The sequence below is a fragment of the Fukomys damarensis genome, unplaced genomic scaffold (assembly GCF_012274545.1).
Source record: "Fukomys damarensis isolate Sample0158 unplaced genomic scaffold, DMR_v1.0_HiC HiC_scaffold_26, whole genome shotgun sequence".
Classification (NCBI taxonomy): domain Eukaryota; kingdom Metazoa; phylum Chordata; class Mammalia; order Rodentia; family Bathyergidae; genus Fukomys; species Fukomys damarensis.
In genome coordinates this window covers 37,232,184-37,254,523 of record NW_022900938.1, presented here as the reverse complement: position 1 = coordinate 37,254,523, position 22,340 = coordinate 37,232,184, and the positions used below count along the sequence as shown (strand labels likewise).

At 34.5% G+C, this 22,340-nt stretch overlaps 1 protein-coding gene across 1 annotated transcript in view; it reads left to right on the top strand.

Annotated features, from left to right (window-relative positions):
- Positions 1-22,340, top strand: part of Gpd2 (glycerol-3-phosphate dehydrogenase 2) — a 138,492-nt gene that overhangs the window by 71,281 nt on the left and 44,871 nt on the right. Inside the window, exons 5-6 of the mRNA XM_010606767.3 lie at positions 1,387-1,484; positions 2,465-2,628. Of these exons, the coding sequence (XP_010605069.1) occupies positions 1,387-1,484; positions 2,465-2,628 (262 nt within the window). The remainder of the gene's footprint in view (positions 1-1,386; positions 1,485-2,464; positions 2,629-22,340) is intronic.

Here is a 22,340-nt window from a genome sequence, read left to right as displayed (position 1 = left end):
ATGCTGGTTGTTAAACAAAAATTGCAACTATGCTTTTTCTACCCAATTAAATCAGGCTGTTTAAAAATGGCTTTTAACATTTCTTCCTCTTGGAAATACTTATTTTGTGTGTGCTGCTGGAATATCTTTCAGGAGAGGTGTGTCAGTTCTTTCCTGTAGTATTATGTTTATGGGTAATCGGGGGCTTTCTCTACACAGGCATGTCAGAGTAGCAGATTTACAAAATGGCTTTTGGATGTGCTACCCTTTAACAGTTGTGATTGGGTTTTTGCCAGTGGCCACCAAATTGCTGCTTCACTGCGGTTCCAGGGGAGCTGTGTTGCAGTGCAGGGGGAATGCCAAATTGATCCTCTCAACTATGACTACAATCGTATCCTCATATTGTCACTGACATATTGTTGAGGAAAAGATGATCTGAGTCATGCTTTTCCTATGTCACACTTTATTGTGTCCAGTCTGCCACCATTTGAAAACTGCCAAGGCAGTGTGGAAGATTACATTTCCCAGAGGGGTAAAGAGATCAGCTGCACTCCCTATCTGCTTTTTGTACATGAAAAGCATAGCAGCACCGACTTGACATTGTCAAGTTTTGAATCTGTCTCCCCTTTTTTCTTGACAAGTCTGTTTTGAATCTGTTCCCTTATGTCTCTCTTTGGCATCATGATGGATGCAAAGGAAACAGCATACATAGAATTTATTTTTTTCCCATTAAGTTTATTTGTACATTTAAAGCAAACAGTATAGTTACATTTATCTTTGGGATCTTGTACCTTTACACGATATGTCTCTGTTCTTATTTTTTCCCCATACCCCTGTCCTCAATATCTATGAACCTTAGTCATCTCATTTATACAATTAGTATAATAATAATAATAATAATAATAATAATAATACCACAAGTTCCTTAATCAGAAAGGATCACAGGGGTTAAGACAAAAGCTTTTTTTTATAATCTAAAATATTATGCAACTGCTACACATCATCTTTTCTGAGTTTAGTGAAGGCAAGAAAGAAACTTTTAGCATGAATTTGAGCAATCTGTATTTCTTACCTGAAGAAAATATTATGAGGAATTGAGAAAGGGGAGCATTACAGAGAATGCAAGATAAATGGTTATAATAATCTTGGAATTCAAGTCAGGAAAATATCTTACACCTGGGAACTCTGACAGCATGTTTTTCTCCTATGCAAATACAGTTACGGTTTCTAAAAAATCTTTGAGGTTGACAGCATGATGTATTATTAGAAATTTGATTAGGAGGGAGCTATCGTCACTCAGAGGTAGAAGGTTTCTGTGTATCAATCAGTTGGCAGGGTGTCTATTTGCCATTTGAAAATATTATGATATGTTACTGCCAAACTAATTTTCTCTGTTTTGATTTTCAGTATAGGATGGTAAAAGAAGCCCTTCATGAGCGTGCCAACCTGTTAGAAATTGCTCCCCATTTATCAGCCCCACTGCCTATAATGCTTCCAGTTTACAAGTAAGCCTTTGATATCACTTTTCTACTATTTGATTGCCTAAGGTCAATGGAAAATACAGTTTTAATAGAAATAATTCCTCAATGTGTATTTCTTAACGTGGTTTTAATTAGCCCTAATCTTTAATCCCTTTCAAACATTTCCATTGGTGTATTTAAAAGTGAGGATTTTCTTAAATACTCTCTTAGGACCTATCTCTAAGTACCAGATCTTGAAGGCGAAGGAGATTATGTTCTGTATTTATAATTACTGATACCTTATTCTAGTTTCTCAGTGTATATAAGATGAACAGCTGCGTTTGTACTGAGGAATAGAAGGGTTAGAAATGTAGAAACCTAAAAAAGAATCCCACTGTGAAATTTGAACCTGCAACATATCAACTAAAAACCCAAAGTTTTGGGGTCATTTTAAGTATCCAAGTTGACTAAAACTGAAATTTAACTAGATGCCAGATTATAAAACGTAGGTTCCTAATGTAGCTAAAGCTACCCATGAGGTTGGAATACAGGTACAATAATGTGAAGTGGATTTTGTAACACTTAGCCACATGAGTATTGTGGTGATTTGAAACAAATTCTATAATTTTGTCCCTATTTTGCCACAGATTGCTTAGGATCTCTTAAATCAGGGATTCTCAGCTCTGGGTGCACATTACAAAACCCCAGGCCCTCATCCTATCTGGGTAAATCAGTCTCTGGACATGTGAGGTCCAGGCATCAGTGCTTATTTTTAATGTTCCCCCAAGAATTCTAATATGCATCCAAGGTGAGAGCCTTAGAGAAAATTCATTGAAAATCTCACTGATTAATTTACTTATGTACTTTACTAGATTGGTATCACAACAGTTATGCAAAGCTGTTTCTTTTGCAGTCCTCTTCTAGGTATATTTTGTTTTCCATATGAAAAGTTTCTTGTCATTTATGATATCATTCTGGAACATTATACTCTGTTTCTAAAGAACTTTCCCCTATTTATGCTGTAGGTGGTGGCAGCTACCTTACTACTGGGTAGGAATTAAGCTGTATGATCTGGTTGCCGGAAGTAATTGCCTGAAGAGCAGTTATGTCCTCAGCAAATCGAGAGCTCTTGAACATTTCCCCATGCTCCAAAAGGACAGACTGGTAGGAGCAATTGTCTACTATGATGGTATGTGATGCTTTTCACACGTTATTTTCTCTCTATAACACCTTAGAATATACTATGACCATTATGTTTTTAATGAAATAGTGTTGCATTTTTAATTTTAATGCTAATCTTACAAAAAACATGCGTTCGCGCGCAGACACACACACACACACACACACACACACACACGCACACGCACACGCACAGACAGACAGACACGCAGTTTCTAGTACTGGCTGAAAAACTACCCATAATGTTTCGTTTCTAATATTGTTTTACATATTCTTTTTCTTCTTTGATTTCTACTTAGGTCCCATGGTTGGTTTGGATTATGTCTCATTGTTATGAATTTGGGCCCCACCCATTTGCCATTTAATTTGTTTTATTTTTCCAGTGAATACTTGCCTTATGAATGTATTACAATGGTGAGAGCAGCTGAGGATCTGTTAGGTTCTGTAGACGAAACCTCTATTTTCAAGGGGTTATAAACCTAGGGAAAAATGCCCCTTGGGCAATAATTGACATGTTTGTATTTTGCATAGGACACATTCTTGAACGTTTAATTTATGTGATGAACAGCATTGTTAAACCAAACCCTCAGGTTTTATTGCTTATGTTATTGCTGTTAGATATTTTCCAACAATGACATTACCCAGCGTCCTTTTACCTTGTGTTCAAGGTGAATTCTTTTTTGTATGTAATATAATTTTGTTCACTTTCATTAGGAGGAAGTAAACACTTAATGTATCTCCAGGTAGATCACAAAACAATGCAAAGTGAAACAGGTAAAGTCATTTGTAGAATTTTACTAAGAATCCACAGATAGCCATTTGTAAGGAAATGACTAGAGACAAGCAATTGTATCTGTTCAGAAGGTCTTAGAAATTTTGTGACAAATGACATCTTAGGCTCTGTATCTCACCCCCACCCCATTATGTGGTCTTTTGTATTTGGTGTTGGATAACTAACGTCTTAACACAGAGATGATGTATCTTTAAGAGCTTTCAATCAAAATAAATAGCCAGCTGTGGCACATGTGCCATAGGTTCACCAACATTCTTAGCATGAAGAATTTTGTTGTTTGAGGAGACTTTGATGTTTATACTTCATATTATGGGATGTCCTCACGGCTCCCCTTACCTGTTTTTCTTTCCAGTATTACATTTCTGAGTCAGTTCAGCTGTTTGTCAGCCAGGCTTTCATACATAAATGCAAAGCGTATATGCGCAAAAGGGGCAATGGGGACCAAACTGTAGCAAATGTCTTAGGAGCAACAATATTAGAAAAATGTTAAGCGTTTTAGACAAACAGTAAAAGCTAGAAAATTAACAGTTTGTAGTGCCTTCCAGCATCTAAACACCACAGGGGGGCCACTTAAGTACTTTTTTTGGTGTCCTTGATTGAGCCTGCATGTTAAAGGACAACCTTTACTGTGAATTTGCTTTTCTACCTCAGACCTCTAATGTTAATCCAGTGTAGCTCATTGGGTGATTATAGTAGAGAGACTTTTGGTCCAAGAGAAGTAAGAAGGCATTCTGTAAATAGTGTCCTGCCCATCCCAACAGGGAAATGTTTGTGGCCTTTGCCTCTTTTTACTCATCCTTCCTGCACATGCAGTACTCTTCAAATGCTTACTCATTTTTATATCATTTAATATATTGGGCATATAATTTTATTTATTAACTTTTGCATAAAGACTTGCCTAATGAAGAATATTAGTGAGTATCATATCTCAATTTGTGAATGTCTTGTGCTTAGTATTGTTATAAATTACAGATTCTTTTTGATTCTACATAAACCAAGGGAAATTTGTTTTTCAATGCAGAGGAAATATTGTAGTAAAATTAAGAGAATGAAGAATTTTTAAAATATAGAATTTACTTTTATAGCTAGTTAAAGGTTGTAAAATTATGTTTAATGAAGATTATGTAAAAAAATTTCAGATTGCTGTTTGGAAATTGGTGGTAAAATCTTGTCTTAAACTGAAGGAGAAAAATAATTCTGTTCTGGTCAATTGCCATAAGTTATTTGCTTTTTCACATTGTTCTGAAGTAGTACAGGCCTTACTAAGTCATGCTTGGGGTGAGGCAAAACAATAGTATGAAACAGTATGGTTCTCTGGTTTCACCATTATATTTACAGATTGAGGCAACTCATGTTTTATGTAGTGTGCTGTGATGAGCAAATTAAAAACCAGCATAGAAATAAGGTGGGAAAGAACATATAGGTAAAGGAATTAAATGCAGGTAACACGAGCTTGGAAAAAGGAAAATGTCTTTCTCTAGACCAGAAATATATTTCAAAGTAGTTCAGAGAGAAAAATTACCTAAACTTCATTAACTATTGTAAACCCATGTGTAAACATTGTAATTTATGAAATAAACCTTGCTTAATAAGAAAAAAATGTACTACTCTTAACCACTAGGAGAATGAGTAACAGTTAACCAAATGGTTTAACAATGAATTCAGGTACTTGAATTAACTTTCAAAAATACTTAAGTTCACAAAACCACTACCCATCATAAAATGAGCAGAAATAATAATTTTTATAATTCCCACCTAGGGAGAACTTGATTCTGATTAAAATTTCTGTATAAGTAATCAAATGAGCTTTTAAATACTACCAGAAGTTTTGCTAACTGAAGTTTACTAACTCTTATTAGTAATTATTATACAGTATTACTTTGGCTCCAGTGAAGAGTGAAATATAATGGTGTAAAAATATAGTGAGACAGAGCAGTAAACATCGCCATGAACTTGGTCCAGGTGTTTAGACAACAATTTAAGCTCCCTTCAACATAGAGATATTAGGGCTGTAAGATGTTCTCTTTGAAGTACAAAATGTATAATTATCAAAAGGTTTTTCTTAATTACTCCAAAGCACATGTTCATCTTAAATAAATTCCGATTACTGTTGCATTTGATTAAGGCAAACTATTTCCCCACAAAAATTCATAAAGATAATAGAATAAACTGTCCATACTTTTTGGCATAGTAATTATAGTGGCTATTCTTCTTTTGGGAGAAGTTTGATCAATTGCCACACTTTATTATTAACTGGTATAAAACAAGCTGACACATATGGAGAAATAACTGCCATCTTTTAAAATACAGAATCAAGTTAATTTTCTCAGTAGAATGTATATGAAATGCAAGTTATGAAGTGACACGCCAGGTTTTTCTTTCAGTTGTATTTTTTTATATTAGAGAAGACACATTCAAACTCACCAGCCTTCTAACTGGTCCATGTCCTGGTGTTTTCTGTCTGGTTCTTTGCCCCTTTGTTGTGCAGACCCACCTAACTATGGCCAGTACCACTGATGTGAGGGTAATTCCAAGTAGAGAGGGCAGATGTGCTCTCCAAGTTGGCAGGAAGTGTTTAAGACATGCTTATGCTTGGGTGACTTGATAGGCTGTGAGATTATGTGAATTAGCTTACATGGGGTTGGGGTAGCTAGTTTCTTTAGGAGCTGGTTTTGTGGTCTTCTACCAACTCTACTTCAATATGCCAGTTCTTACAGTGGATCTCTGGTGCCATTTTAGTTAGATTTCAGTCATCAATCCAGTGCACAGAAAGTGATATATAATTAAAAATCATTAAATATTTAAAACCATTAAATATCCCCATTAAGCCTCTATAAAATGAAGGTGGAGAACAAAATTATAGCTTTAAATTCTTTCTGCCAGTTAAGACATTGAAGAGAGAAATGCCTGTTACTTCGTACCCAATTTGCCTGTATTTCTTATGCACATATGAAAATAGCGACCTATGAGAAATTACATTGGCTTTCTAATGTAAATAAATGTTTCAAATTCATGTTTCAAAGGGGGAAGTAAGCCCAGCATTCACTAGAATATTCATTTTTATTCCAATCTAAAACTCATACCATACAAATAGATGAATTCAGCTCATGAGAGAGCAAAGTCAATTTAATCTCTGGCTCCCCCGAGGTAAATGTAGTTCACAGTCCTGCCCCCACCCCAACCTCAGCTATAATCCCAGGCTCCTGGAGGTAAAAATGCACTGAAGTGAGGAAAATTCTGCAGCGGGATATAATGATCCAAAATGACAGGGACAGTAATGACAATGAATTTCATGTCTCCTAGTCATGAGTTGGAGATGCTTGACTAGGCTGACTTATACAATTAAATTGTTACAGGTACAGCAGGAGATGCAGTTAGCTGTGTGCTTCAGGGAATGATGCCTCTGGCAAAGACATATAGTGGAATCCAGGCTCTTTTTTATTAGGAACAAACTGTTATCCTTCAGGCATGCACTCGAGATTGTACACTTTAATAAAAGAAATCCTGGGTTAAAGACAAGTCTTTAGAAGTGTTGATTTTATCTACTTTGAAAGCTAAGATAAATCAATTACTCAATAACACAAAGGTGAGTTTTTTAGGCTTCTGTTTTTGTTTTTTGCTTTCTTCATTGGATTCCTGGGACATAGTCAAATCTAAAAATGATATCTATGATTCTCATTTATACTATTTGTAAATATAGTTGTTGAGTTAATTGGGTGTTACCTACTTTAAATCAGACAGACCCATTGATTTTTTTCACAATAATAGATTTAATAGATAACTGAAAATTGTGGATTTACAAAGAAAATAGCCATGCCAGTTGCAAGTTTGGGCTAGTTGCTACCTTATGCAATTAATTCTTTTTGTTAATTGGACTGGTGTCTCCAAAGTAGAGTGTACAAGGCTTGGCAATGTACTAGGTTATAGAAAGAATGCATTAGAACTTCTACTTTCATTATTTTTATTGAGTTCTTTATAAATGTGTCTTGTATATGGTTTAAATACAAGTAAAGTGGTATATGTGTTAATTTATAAATAGATATACCCATTGGGGATATACTTTGACATTTATTTTACATTTGAGATGCTCAATTTAATTATTATATTTTGGGGTGCTTGATTGGTAATTTAACATTTTATTTCTTTAATAATTGGCTAATTCAGGGTTTTCAAAGTAGATGTATTCAGCAAGAAGAAAAGTTTCTCTGGATAGATAAACATGACAAATATCTTGCTTTATTTCTCAAGGTCCAGTTTCTATAAACCTTAATTGAGGTGGCTTAAAAGAAATAAGCAAAACTATTGAATAAGAGGGGAAATTATCTTGGGGACCTCCACCTTATCAAAAATGACACTATGTATTAAAAATTTGTGTATCTTTATTTTAATCTCTATCTTAAATGTTCTGTTTGCCTGCAATTCCCACATCTTCTACCATTTTATATACTTATTTTTATACAAACCAAGGCGTAATATTATATAAATATTAGTAAAATATAAGAGAATACATATAACACATATGTAAGTTATAAAGCTTAATCATAAAGATCCTGGAATCCACAACCAGCCTTTAAACCTGAAATATTACCAGTATGTTGAAGCTCTTTGTGAAAATTCCTATTTTATCCTTCTGCCTCTTTTTTAGATATTTTTATTTTGAATGTTATAATTAATTAAAGTTCTCTCTCTTTTTTATCTTACACATTTTGAAATTATTTAGTTTTCAGGGTTTGTTAAAGTCATATACTATGCATTATATAAGTTGATACAAATATTTGGGAAAATGGCCGGACACACATAGTAAAGCTAAGCACTACATATACCTGATGATATAGTAATGCTGTTAACCAGGTATGTGCTCTAGAAAAATTCTTACATGTACTGGAAGATACGTATAAAATGTTCATTGAAGCACTAGGTATAATTTCAAAAAGGTAAATAATGCAAATATCTGTCAAAAGATGAATAAGTAACTGTGTTCTATTCACACAGTAAAGTAAAAACAGCATTGAAATTGAACTACCAACTAAATTTAACAGCACAGATGAACCTTAAGAAAATGGTGTTGCACATGGGTTGATAAATTGTCTTATAATTGTACTACTATCAAACTAGAAAGCTGTTTTCCAAGTTATGGTGATATGGTTGAAACAATTGGATATGTGGAAATAGATGACAGATTTATAAACTTAGCTGCATTTTGAGCCACATATTGCACATCTATAAATTTAGACTTACAGTACTGAACATAGAGGTTATTTTTAGACTGAAAAGAACTAATAAGAATAGAATACTTTCCAAGTTCAAAACATTATTCAAATGTCAGTTATTTCATTTGAGTCATTCTACAGTCTACCAAATTTCTAATTATCATGAAGATGTTACAAAGGAAAGAATCAGTTCCACAAGCATCTCTCTAATGCATTTCAAATTGGAGAATTCTTCCAGAAGAATTTGCCAAACATGTTTAGGGAAAAAATATTGTGCATATCAGCATGCTCTAGGTAAGTGTTTAATGATTGAAGTTTGAGGATTAAAAAGTAGGATTTTTTCAAAGAATTTTCTCCAAACCTATCTACATTTTAGAGAATTGCTTTAAAACTTTCTTTGTATTTTAATAGTTTTCCTTGTTCATATTCAGTTTTATACTTATAAATTAAGTAAAATGAATGGTTTTAATCTTGATTTCCTGTCAGTTTTCTCATTGTGTATCTCCTCATTGTTTTCTGTGAGTTACATAAATGAAGCTGACATTATTGCTCTTATAGCAGGCTTTTTTTTTTTTTTGCCCTCAAATGCTGCCTTTTTGCTATTCAGTGTATCTGGATACCAACTAATGCTAAATGAAGTTTGACATGTACCCCTAAGAAACAAAACTTATAAATCGTGGCTTCAGAGAAACCTTGAGTAAATAGGACATGTTGTGTCCACCCAGGCTAACATCTAGCATATGCTTTAGCTTCCTGATGATGAGATAGAGCAAAGCAGCCCCCAGGAAACTATGCAATTGTTTATTGCTCACTTGACCAGCATATATTAAATACCAAGCTTCCATTGTTCTAAAATTAGTTTAAAAAGTCAAAAGCACACAGCAGTTGATTTGATCAGGTATAGCATACTGAAATAGTACTTGTCCGTAGTGTACTCTGGATATAAAACCTTAAAACCTATGCTGAAAATTCGCTAGTACTGGGAAATGTATAAAGTTGTTTGCGCAAATAATTCTGGTAGGTTCATGATAAACCAATCTGTTGCTCAGTTATGTTTCTTTTAGAAATGCAGGATCAAAGGCGAAAGTTATTGCATTAAAAATCTCTTCTGGACCAGGGATTTAGCTCAATGGCATCATGCCTGCCTCACAGGCGCAAATCCTGAGTTCGATCCCTGGTAATTTCTGTCTACTTTTTTTCACAGTTTGCTCATTCATCTGAAATATTTATGTTATGAAGTCAAATGCATTAATGATAATGCTATGAGATAGCAGATTTTCAGTTTACCAATTATGTACCACATATTTTTCCAACACATGGTTTTTACTACCGATAATGCTTTATGTATATATAGCTGAGTATGGTTTTCAAAACATTTTTTCCATTTTATCAGTCACTTTAGTTCTCTATATATGGTGGGATCAGATATTATGATTCCTCTTTTATAGAAAGGAAGAAGAAATGTAACAAAATGTCTAGATCATTTGGATATATGAAGATATACAAGTAATTTAATTTGACTAGGGAAAGGAGTTTAATAAATAAAGATTATTGTATCATACCTCCTTTCAGCTAACACTGGTTTTTAAATTTGTCATATACTTTTAAAACAGTGATCAAATAGTTCAATAAAGTAGGCACATTTTTATTATGGAAAGTTCAAACATATGTAAAAGTAATGAAAACAATAAAATGAAGTTTCACTTTCAACACTTACAAATTTATGGCCTATAGAGCTAATAAATTCATCAGAGTGACAAGATACAAAATTCAAACACAAAAATCAATAGCCAGTGATGGTCCTAGTGAGAAAATATCAGGAAAACAACCTCATTTATGATAGCTCAAAATAATTAAATACCAAGGACTCAAGCTAACCAAGGAAAACTAAGGTACTCTGAAGTGAAAACTATGGTACTTGAAGGAAGATATTCAGGAGGACTTTTGAAAATGAAATGACAGTTTCTGTACCCAAATAAGCAGAATCCATATTGTCAAGATAGCCATATTACTAAAGGCAATATATAAATTTAATGCAGTTCTTATCAAAATACCGGCATTCTTCACAAAAGCAGAAAAACAATCACACAATTACATGGAAGCAGAAGAGACCCCCCCCCCAATAGCCAAAACAATCTTGATTAAAAAGAATAAAGTAGAAAGCACACATTCATAGATTTCAAATTATACTAAAAAGCCATAAATACTAGCATGAAAATATATATGTTGGCCAATGGAATAGAGACACAGAAACACCCCATATACCTCTTTAGCCATCTGATCTTTGAGAAAGGGGGCAAAAATATATGCTGGGGAAAAGATAGCCTCTTTAACCAGTGCTCCTGGGAAAACTGGTTTTCGGTGTCCAGAAGAGTGAAATTAGACTCATGTACTAAAATTACACCAAAATGGATCAAAGATCTAGATATAAAAACACTAAAATGGCTGGAAGATTAAATAGGTGAAACACTCAAAGCCATAGACATAGGCAAAGAGTTCTTAAATATTTTTATCCCAACAGTACAATAAATAATGCTGAGAATAAAGAAATGTTAAATGAAAATGCTGCACAGCAAAGGAAACAACAGAGTGAAGAGACAACCTACAAAATGTTTTTTGTTTGTTTGTTTTTTTGGGTTTTTTTGTTGTTGTTGCCAGGGATTGAACTCAGAACCTTGTGTTTGCTAGGCAAGCATGGTGCCACTGAGCTACATCCCAGGCCCCTTCAATCTCCAGAATGAGAAAAAATTCTGGAAGCTAGTCTCTGATAGAGGATTAACATCTACATTATATATGGAACTCAACATATTAAACCCCTCAAAAAACAAAGACCCAATAAAAACTGGGTGAATTAAATGCATAGACACTTACCCAAAGAAGTACAAATGGCCAGTAATTATGTGAAAAAAGTTCAGCATCTTTAACTATTAGGGAAATAAAACAATTATTAGATTTCATTTTACTACAGTAAGAATAGTTATCATCAAGAAAACACACACAGAGGAAAAAAAATGCTGGCAAGGATGTGGGGAAAAAGAACCCTTCTCCATTGTTTGTGGGAATGTAAAATAGTACAATCACTATGTGAATCAGTATGGAAAGTTCTCCAAAAACTAAAAGTAGAAATCCTATTTGAGCAAGCTATACCTCTCCTTGATATTTTCTCCAAAGAATTAAAGACATCATTCTGTAGTGATACAGTATGGTTATAACCCATAGTTATAGCCATTTAATTCACAATAAATATAGAAACAGCCTAGATAACCATCAACAGATGAATGGATAAAGAGAATGTGGTATATCCACACAATGGAATTTGACTCAGATATAAAAAAGAATGAATTTACATGATTTATAGAAAAATGGAAGGATCTGGAGAAGGTAATGTTGAGTGAAATAAGTCAAACACAAATATTGCATAATATTATGAGAAACCCAAAATGTAAATAAAGAGTTAATAAAAAGGAGATATGGTAGGAAACAAGGAAGCAGATTTTTGGAGATGGGCAAGTTGTCACGAAGTGGGGCAAGGCCAAGAGGGGGTTGGGGAAGAGATTAAAACATTCAAGATAAAAAATACATATAATACCTCAAAACAAATGTAATTATTATGTATGGAAAGCACCAATTGAAAAAAAACTCATGGTCAGACTTCATCTGTACTCTCATCTGTAATCCCCCCACCCTGAGTGACACATATTTTATCCACAAATATCAATGAATACTTGTTTGTATTTTTAAAGTTAAGGATTCTATTTTAAACTATCATACTTACATTGTTTAATGGTAAGTTCTTATTATCAAATGTCTGACCATATTCACTTATCCCTAAAAGTCTCATAACTTTCACAGTATCTTTTTAAAGAAATCTCATTAAACAGACAAAACCCTAGTTGTTTCCTAGAAATTGATTTATTATTGTTATTATTATTAATAGGCTTCCCATCCCTTCCATTGTTTCCTAATGTTTTTATTTGGTCCTCTGAATTTCCTATGCATTGGTAGTTAGACTTATTCTATTAATATTACTGTGTAGAAACAACAATGACCGTGGTTTAAAGTTACAGTTTTATTATTTCTCATAGTTCTGAGGATGGGTGAGCTCAGCTGGGTATTTCTCACTTGGTGTCCCTCATATGATTGGAGCGAGATGAAGCTTAGGTTGGGTTTTCTGAAGACTGTTTTACTTACCTGTGTGACTGGAAGTTTTGCTAGCATCTCTTCTTGCTTGTGATTTCTCTGCATGGCTAGGTTGGACTTTTTTTTACCAGGCAGTCAGACTTACGTGATTTCTGATTTATCTTAGTGAATACACAAGAATCTGTCAGAAATGCAAAGCTTTCTCTCTCTCTCTCTCTCTCTCTCTCTCTCTCTCTCTTGTTTCCTTTTGGTACCAGGCATGGAACTCAGGACCTTGCGTTTACGATCCAGGCATAGTGCCACTGAGCTGAATCTTCTCTTGACCTAACCTTGGAAGTCACACTGTCTCTTTCACATTCTGCTAATTGAAGTGAATTATAGAAACAATCAAGTTTAAGAGATAGGACGTTACAGAGAATGAGAAAAACAGGAGATGTACTTTATTGGGAAGAGATGGAACAGCTTTAGTGAAAAGCTTCAGGGAGGTGGAATCAAACTGTTTTGTCACTTTGTAAGTCATGGTGTGAATTTCCATTACAAGTCTTTTTCCCCTAATCATTTTTGTTTGTTTGTTTGTTGTTGTTGTTGTTGTTTTGGTACCAGGGATTGAACTCGGGTCCTTGCGCTTGCAAGGCAGGCCACTGAACCACTGAGCTAAATCCCCGGCCCCTCCCTAATCATTTTTTTAAAAGTTAGTCATTATAACCATTACTTTAATATAATTTTCATTTGTGGCTACAGGGTTAAAAATGGTACTTTTCTAATTCTATTTTCTCTTTATTGGGTTATTTTAAATTTTCTTGTTTCAGCTATTTATTCACATTATATGTAGGAAAGTATGGATATGTTTGATTATTTTCATTTACTTCTTACAAAAGTAGTGTGTTGTTTTTCTAGCATCTTCCAAATGTAATAACATTTGGAGTGTATTACCAATATAAAGTCATGAATTTAAGGGTATTTGATGTGTTTCAGTCCATTCGAGTCCAATCTCTGGCCCAGGGGCACCTCGTTGAGGTGGCTGTTGGGCCCTTTTTAAGCTACTATCAGTGGTCTGTGGTGATTTTGGTGCTATGTGCTATGAGAAGACATTTTGGACTGATCTTGAGCTTTTCTTCCCTACCATTGGAAGCATTTGTCCAATAAGCTGTGACTCCCTCAAGTGGAGATTGTAATCATTAGAGACAGTTCTTTTTTCTTTTATATGGAGTGAAATTTGCATGTCATCTTTGGAGAGGGGCTATGTTAATCTTCTCTATATCATTCAGTTGTACCATCTATACTGCTAAAGTAAGCACTAGAAACTGTAGTCCGTTTGCTGTGGCTATTCACTGCTTTTCAAACAAGACAAACTTCTCTCCCTGTTCTTTTTTCTTGTATTTGCACTCCCTATTATTTCTTATTAGGGCTGTATTTTTTCACCAAATAAGGTGGACATTGCTTTCCCTAAATATGAAGCTATTTTTAAAAAGGTGAATTTAAAAGTGTCCAAAACCATATCTCATGAAATTAAATTTCGTAGCCATGCTAAATATTTAGATCACACAGTGGTGTGGCCTCATACACTGGTATATCCTTGTTTGTCAAGTCACATATTCATTTTTATTTTTATAAATGAAAATGAATCCTATTTTCTTTCTTTGGACACCACAGAAATGGCACATCCATTAGCTTTATCTGTACAGAAAGCGTAAAATTAGTCTGAGTTTCAAGTGCTATTATTATCATTATGTAAAATGTGCTGTGATTTGTTTAAATTTGCTAAAACCTAGTTCATATCATCTGCTTGTGCTGAATGTCAATCTGCTTAGTCAGACTAAATGCTCATGTTAATTATAGTCTTTTAAATAGATGGATCTGTTTTATACTAATACATGCAATTATATACCTCTTGGTAAAATTTTATTTTGATATGCTTTATATTAATGGAACATTAAAAAAAAATTAAAGGTGAAGCTAACTAATTGCAATTTAAAGTTAACATTTTAAAGTGTGAAGGGCTTTCTTATTGTTGTAGAGACCTTAGGAAAATACTTGCCCCCAAAATTACTGGCCATGTTTAAAAATGTTGCATTTTGAATCTACCAGTGATTCACCTCAAAACAATTCTTCTTCAGGAAGAAAATCTTATAGGTCACATTTGGAAAGAAAATGAGGGAAGGAAATTATTGACATTGAAATATGAGGAAACAAATAGGAAATTAAAAGCCATAAAGATTGGTCATCAAGAAGCCATAAAGATTGACATTCAGGAACTGACTTTTTTGGCTACTTTATTGTACTACAAATAATACTTCATATATCTGTTGGCAGCCTCTCTAGGTGTCCTCTGTATTAACCAGTCTTACTATGTTCTCTAAGAGCATTCTTTGAAGGGCATTAATAGTCTTTTCTCTGAAAAGTGCTTGGTAAAAAGAAGAGAGAAAAAAAGCATAATCAAACCCATTTCAGAGTTGTTCTGTAGATGGTACACAGCCATTGTCTTAGTGTAAGAGAAAGCCAGCCTGTTGTTATGGATCTAGCCTCCCAAGAAAGAGCAGTAATAAAAATATCCCTTGAATTAAAAAGCCCCATACTTGAGTAGTGGAAAAGTTGTGTAAAACTCATTGGTACATTGTCCTTATAATAAATATAACTAAACTTTGGTAGAGAATATTCTCTGGAGCCAAATAGATTGCTATTTTAGAACATGAATTATCTAACTACTTTCCTTATTACTCTTAATACTTATGTCACACTTTGTTATTAATACACTCCTTAGATCAGAAAGCATGAACCACACAATAGCTATTTTTTAAAAAACCCAGCTGACACACACATATGCACACACACACACACTTGCACACATACACAATTTCCATACTATTTATATGACTGCTGTTTTTTTTCTGTCCAAAACTACATATGCATTCTTTCATTCACTGGAAAAATACTAGTAATATATAATTTGTTGTCTAATCAGAATAGTAAGTGTTTAAGAAGGAAATGGAAAAAGTATTTGATGTGATTACCAGATTCAGAAAAAAATCAAATAACTTGTATTATGTCATATCAAAGATGATTAATATATAACTGAGTAAACTGGAGAGAAGTCATAATAAAGGCTGACAATAAACTAGAAACTTCATATTTCCCAGGAGTTTTAAATTTTCTCAATTTTTAACCTGAGTAGAACTATAATGAATAAACTTCATGATTCATGTTTTTACTTTCTCTTAAAAAGGCTGAAATCTGCCTGAAAGGTAACTGGGAAGGTATTCTCAGAGAGCTAGATTCTCTCTTTCTAATTCTCTGTGTGAAAAGCCCTGTATTTCAAAAATTACCTCAACTACATTTGGATAACAGAGGAGTTATAAGTACATTATCATTAAAAATAACCTTGAATACAGTTAGAATTAGTACATTGGATAAATTCACTACTCTCATGGCCGTAACAAAATAAACCTAAATTTTATTTTCAATAGTTGCCCTTCCAGTGGCATTTTAAAAAACAGACAATAGTACACAGTAATTGTAAGAAATGTCTATTGTGTAAAGCAAGATAAATATATATTGCAGTCTTTTTCCTTTGTCTTCTAGTTGTGTATGTCTTTTTCTCATCACACCTTTAGGTAAAATTTGTGTTGTGATGATCTTTAACAATAAATAGTTAAATGTATTCCTCCCCTCAATTATATTAAATTTTAAAGAAGCAAAATATCTTATTTTTTAAAAAAAATTAAGTGTAAATATTATCACAAAAATAATGAAATATACATACAATTTAGAGTACCATTGAAGTAATATAAATACCTAGATGCAATTAAACACCTCACTCACTGAAGCCTAATATTTTAATTTACTCTGTTGCTGTTTAATATAAGTTGGACCTTCTCTTCTCCATACTCCAGTGAAATGTGAATAGAATTAATTCACCCCATAAATTTTAATTTAAACTTACCTTCCCCATCTTTTGTCATCATGTATCTCAGTCTAAGGAGCCTTTAATAGCACCCAGGTATAGTTGGGGGATGTATGTGCGCCAGGTGGTGCTCTGTGATTGGACTTTTTCTTCTGTAATCCCCAGCTGCTCCCTTTCCTTAGGCTTGTGGAGTTTTTGAGCTATAAATTTCAGAATACTCAACCTTTTGTTAGTTCCCTTTGAATTACAGCATTTTAACCACTTTTCACCAATACTGAACATTAAATTTTTAAAACAGTAAGATCAGATTGTAGCAGCTCTTACTGAAATATTCTGTTGGCTCCAGTAAGAGTTAGTCCAGAGCAATGATCTTCAGAGACCAAATGAAACTAAGTAAAAACTTCTGAGCAAAATCAAGAGTGACAGGATCTTAGAAGGCCACTGAGTACTAGTAGAAGGGCTTGGGGGAAAAAATTCCCTAGTTTTCACCTCTACTGCCTGTATTTGGTATAGAAATCATGTTTTCTCTAGTATTAGGACTACCAGTTAGAGCAAGTTGTCATAAAGATTTTCCTAACTCACACTCAGACAGAGTTGCAGTGCTTTTCATCAGGAAGGAATCTGCTCACTTTACTAAAAGCCTCTGGGTTTTATTTTGTGTCTGATGTTCAAATTGATCCTCCCCCCTTCCCTGGAAGGGATGTTCCCAAGGGCTGAAGGAAGCAGGGACCTCTGAGCACGGAGCACATCTCTCCTGTTCAGCTGTCTGTGACTAGGTACTTTCATTGCTTTCAGTGGTCCCTGTATCTCAAATGAAACTGTCACCCTCTGGAAGATTCTGTAGCACTGAAGCCCTGAGGAGTGCTCAGCTTTATAGTGCTGGTCTCTATGTGCATTTTGCTAGTGTGTTAAAGGGAGGTACAAGTTGTCAGTCTTTTTCTCCCCCATCAACTCATGAGCTATGAGTTCTTGTAGAGCCATGTTCAACACCTATAAAGCAGTATTTGAATTTTCTTCTACCAGTGGAGCTACAGTTCCCCAAATTGCAAGGCTTCTTGACGGGTCTGTGACAATCTATGTAGCATAATTTGACCATTCTATCAGGAGGGCCTCAGATGAGGATGTTACTACCTCTAGTTAGTTTTGATAAATCTGTTCTCCAAAAGTTTGTGAAAAGTCCCAAGATGGGAAAAAATGTGAATACTGCTAAACTTCTTGACTCTTGGAAAGAAGTTGACTAACTGTTGAAACATAATACTTCTGAATGAAGTGTACTCACTGCAGTCCAAAGCTTACATTACATCATCCACACATCTATGCAACTGTAAAAACAAATATTAATAGTTTCTAGTTTTCTTTTACTTCTATACTCTATCCATCAAGATTGGCTTTATTATATTAGTTTTGGAATTCCTAGAAAGACTCTGGAGGAGGCAACATTTTGCATTGCAAGTTGAAATAATGTGTAGATTTGTGTTTTTCTAGATATATTTTTAGTTTATATGATTATCAATTTTATTTATGGATATATCTCAGTAGTCACATATTAGCATCATCTCTAAAGTAGGCAACTAGGCACTAGATTGAATAACACAAAACACATCCTTTCCTTAAAAAATTTACTATGATTTTTTATGGTACTGGGGATTGAGACTTGAGATACTCTGCCACTGAGCTACATCCCCAGCCCTTTTTATTTTTTTTTTTGAGCTAAAATCTTGCTAAATTGCCCAGGCAGAACAGGAACTTGCAATTCTTCCTCAGTTTTGATGAGTGGAAGATGTGCACAAGCAAACCAATGCTTTCCAGTAGTATCTGAGACTTGCTATTTAAGGCATACACCTAAGGTGGGTGTGGTGACCTAGATACATTTCCTTAAGTAAGTAATACTTTACTTAATCTTAAAGAATAGTATCAGCAGGTGGACTCAGTGGGGAGGATGTCAAAGGCAACATTGGGGTCAGAAGCATGCAGATGAAATACAAGAGACAGTTGTATGGAGCTTGAGTACAGGGTGACTTAGAGGCATGGAATGATGTAAAGGGTTTAGATCATGGAGAGCAGATGTGCCATGCTGAGGAATTTAGTTTGAATTTTATAGTCCTTGGGAATCCAGTAAATGAAAACAGCACGTGACCCAGGGAACTCAGGATCTAAGAAACATGTTTGTATGACTAATGGAAGAGTCTCAGAGGAGATTCGATGCTGATGTGAAGGAACCGTAGTCCAGAAAGACAAGTGAAAATATGGGGAGGAGAAGACATACACATGGAGCGGTATCCATGTCTTTCCTTACATTTCCTAGACATCTCACAGTATCCACTACTTCGGTTTTCTTATATTATTAATAGATGTCTTTGTGGTTTGCCCTTTCAGATCTTTGGTTAAATCTTTAAATTGGAAATGAGCTAATAAGTTAATATCAAGTGTTTCCAAATTCTGTTTTCAGAATAATCTAGATCTTTTAAAACTTCAGTAATGTGGGCTTCAAAAAATCTGTGATTGCCCAACTGGTTTATGTCAGCATTTTGGAAAGAATATCAATCTTTAAAGCAGTGTTAGAGATATAAACCCTCTGGAGAGTGAAGAATGCCTGGTGCATGCTAATTTTGTACTTATCCAGGTGGAAAAAGGCGAGGAATAGCCAAAACTATAGATAGAACAAAGGCATGTCAGTTGCAACCTGGTCTTAGTTTTCTTCACCAATCCCATATTGGAATATTGGTGGTTTATTTATTTATTTTTAACCTGTACCATATTAAAATCTTACTTTGACAAATCACATTTTGATTTATAGTCTGTGCTTTTGGCATGTGCTTTAATGGCATTAGCCAACTCTAGATGCATACTGAATTCATTATGTACCTTATGTATGTAAGTAGTAATACTTCCTTTTAATGAACATACGGTAACATCAAAGTGCTGTGAGGGTGTTTTACAAAAGTGTCTTTGTGCAGTGCTCCTCAAAAGTTTGGAGACGTGTGTTAAAGACTAATATGCTGTATTTTAAGTTGTATTTTAATGGAGTAATATATTATAATTTTGCCCTCTTCTTAAGGTGAATAGTCTGTTATAGTCTGCTCGAGTCTTTGATTCTTAGGCTTGGCTTTTAATTAGAATTACAAAGTTTTTACATGTAAATTTATTTATGACCAGATGAATTAAGAATTCAAAAAGTAAAATTGAATTGTAACCTGAATTATGATACTGACAGAGAGTAGGTAAGGTACTCTTTTTCTTATTTTCCATAGATGATAAGGAATCCACAGTCTATTGATAGCTGTTTGGGCAGCATTAAACCTTGACTGTGTCCCCTAAAAGGTTTCTTATCCTTAAAATGTGGATACCTTCAGTAATATTTGAGAGCAGGACTTTCCCAAGGCAGGGTACTAGAGGCTTAGAAATGAGCCAGCAACAAGTAGGACTCAAGGTCTGGCCTGACTTGGAGCAGGCTGACTTGACATTCTACATGCCCATTCCATTCCTGATCAGTGGGTCCAACCAGAGTAGCAGTCTTCTTGAAATGATCTGTGGAATCAAATGTGTGATCATATTTTGGAGTTTCTTTGGGTAGAAGGGTAGTACTTGCAGCTTTTATTCCCACCATACTAGGGATTGAACCCAGGGCCTTTGTACTGAGTGATTTAATTTTTTGACAGGTTCCTGCTAATAATTCCCTAAGGCCCAGGCCGTGCTTCAGCTTGCTATCCCTTCTACTTTAGCCTTCAGAGTGCTAGAATTGCAGGTATGCACCACTATGTGGCTCTAGGCAACTCTGAAAAGGAAAGAGACCATTTCTTTTGGGGAAAAGCTAGGCAGAATGTCAGAGCTCTGGCTAAACAAGCTGAGATAGAAGAGTTCTAGCCCAGAAGAACACAGATATACTGGGCAAGGAGCCTCATGTTTGGTGTATGTGGGGGAAGAAATGACAGACTGTTGAGCACCAGGGATTCCCTTGTCTAGGGCTCCCTGAAGGCAGATAACAATTTGTGGGTAGATGGTAATTTCTGAAGGGAGAGTACCTTTTATAGACTGCTAGGTGCGGTCAGGGTTGACTCAGGGGCTGCGTGAGGCAGAGCCTCCAGGTTGAAGGCTGCGAGTAATTACAACAGAGCGAGGGCACCTTGACTGTCTCTGAAACTAATAAGATCTTTCTCTCATAACAAGCATTTCCAGGAAGACCTTGAGAATCGCTGGGAATGTGGGCCAGGAGCCCTACTCATGAAAACATAGAATTTGATTCTTTTCACTTTTCATTATAAAACAAAAATGAAATATTAGTAATAGTTATAGTATGTACCAGCTTCGTATTTAAAAGTCGAAAGTAAAGCCAGTAAATATATTTTTAATTTGGTGTGGCATTGTATACTATCTAAATTTGTAATTCATTTTAAATTACAGGAAATGATTAGAAGTAGGAAGCATGTGGTTAATATTATCTACATATACATATTTTGAGTCTTGCTGCATGTAACCATGCTGTAGCATTTCAAAGACAAAGGAAAAAATTTTGACATTCATTGAAATCTTTTTTTGAAAAAACTATCTATAGTATGATTTCATTTTATTTGTAATTTATATAATAGTCTGTCATAATAAGTCCATAGCTCATTACTGAATTGTTTCATTTATAAGCTCTTATATACTTATTGAGTGCAGATTTGAGTCAAACTATCTAAAATATTGGAAGCATCTTTCGCAAGCATAAGGGGTATTGATTATATCTGTAGTTATTTGTTCCCTCCAAACCCTAGAGGGGATGTTCTATTTCATATATTGTGTTGTTTTATGTCAACAAATTTGTTGATAAAAATATGGCTATAACATCTGGGATAGAATTTGATGTATGATGCACTTGTCATATTGATATGATTTTATTGTTAACTATATTGTGTATAAACTTCCTTTTTTATCTTTTTTAACTGGAAGATAAATTAGATATTTACTGTATTTTAAGGGGTAATGAAATTAAGCTGATTTTCCATATTTGCATCTTAGTTTTTTGCCTCAGTATGTGGTTTTGGTTATAAAGAAAGAATCGCTGTTTTATAATTTCACTTGGGATGATCAGGCTGTGGTAAATTGATTGGCATTAATACAACTCACAGCCATAATGAATTGATTTCTTTAGGAAAAAAATAATTCAACACTTTCCTACATACAGGGCATTGTTGTCTTTGATAGAGACAAATTCGTGGAGCAGTGGTGGGGAATAGAATCAAGTTCTTGCTCTTAATTTATTCATTCTTATGAGAAGTGAAACATTCATGTAAATTAGATGACTCAGATGGCTGTTTAAAAAAACATCCAGTAGAGCAGACCTGTTTGTATAATCAGATTAATATCTGAATTTTGCTTAGTAACCATTGCATTCTAGCACAGCAACTGGAATTTCTTACTACAGATTGAAACATGTGTTAAAGCTCTATTTGTCAAGATGTGATTCTGAATATTTTGCTTTTTTAGTTATAAACAGTCCCCCCCTTTCCTTCTTCCTTCCTGCCTCCCTCCCTGTCTGTCTTGTCTTGTCTGTCTGTCTTGTCTGTCTCTCTCTTTCTTTCTTTCTTTCTTTCTTTCTTTCTTTCTTTCTTTCTTTCTTTCTTTCTTTCTTTCTTTCTTTCTTTCTTCCTTCCTTCCTTCCTTCCTTCCTTCCTTCCTTCCTTCCTTCCTTCCTTTCT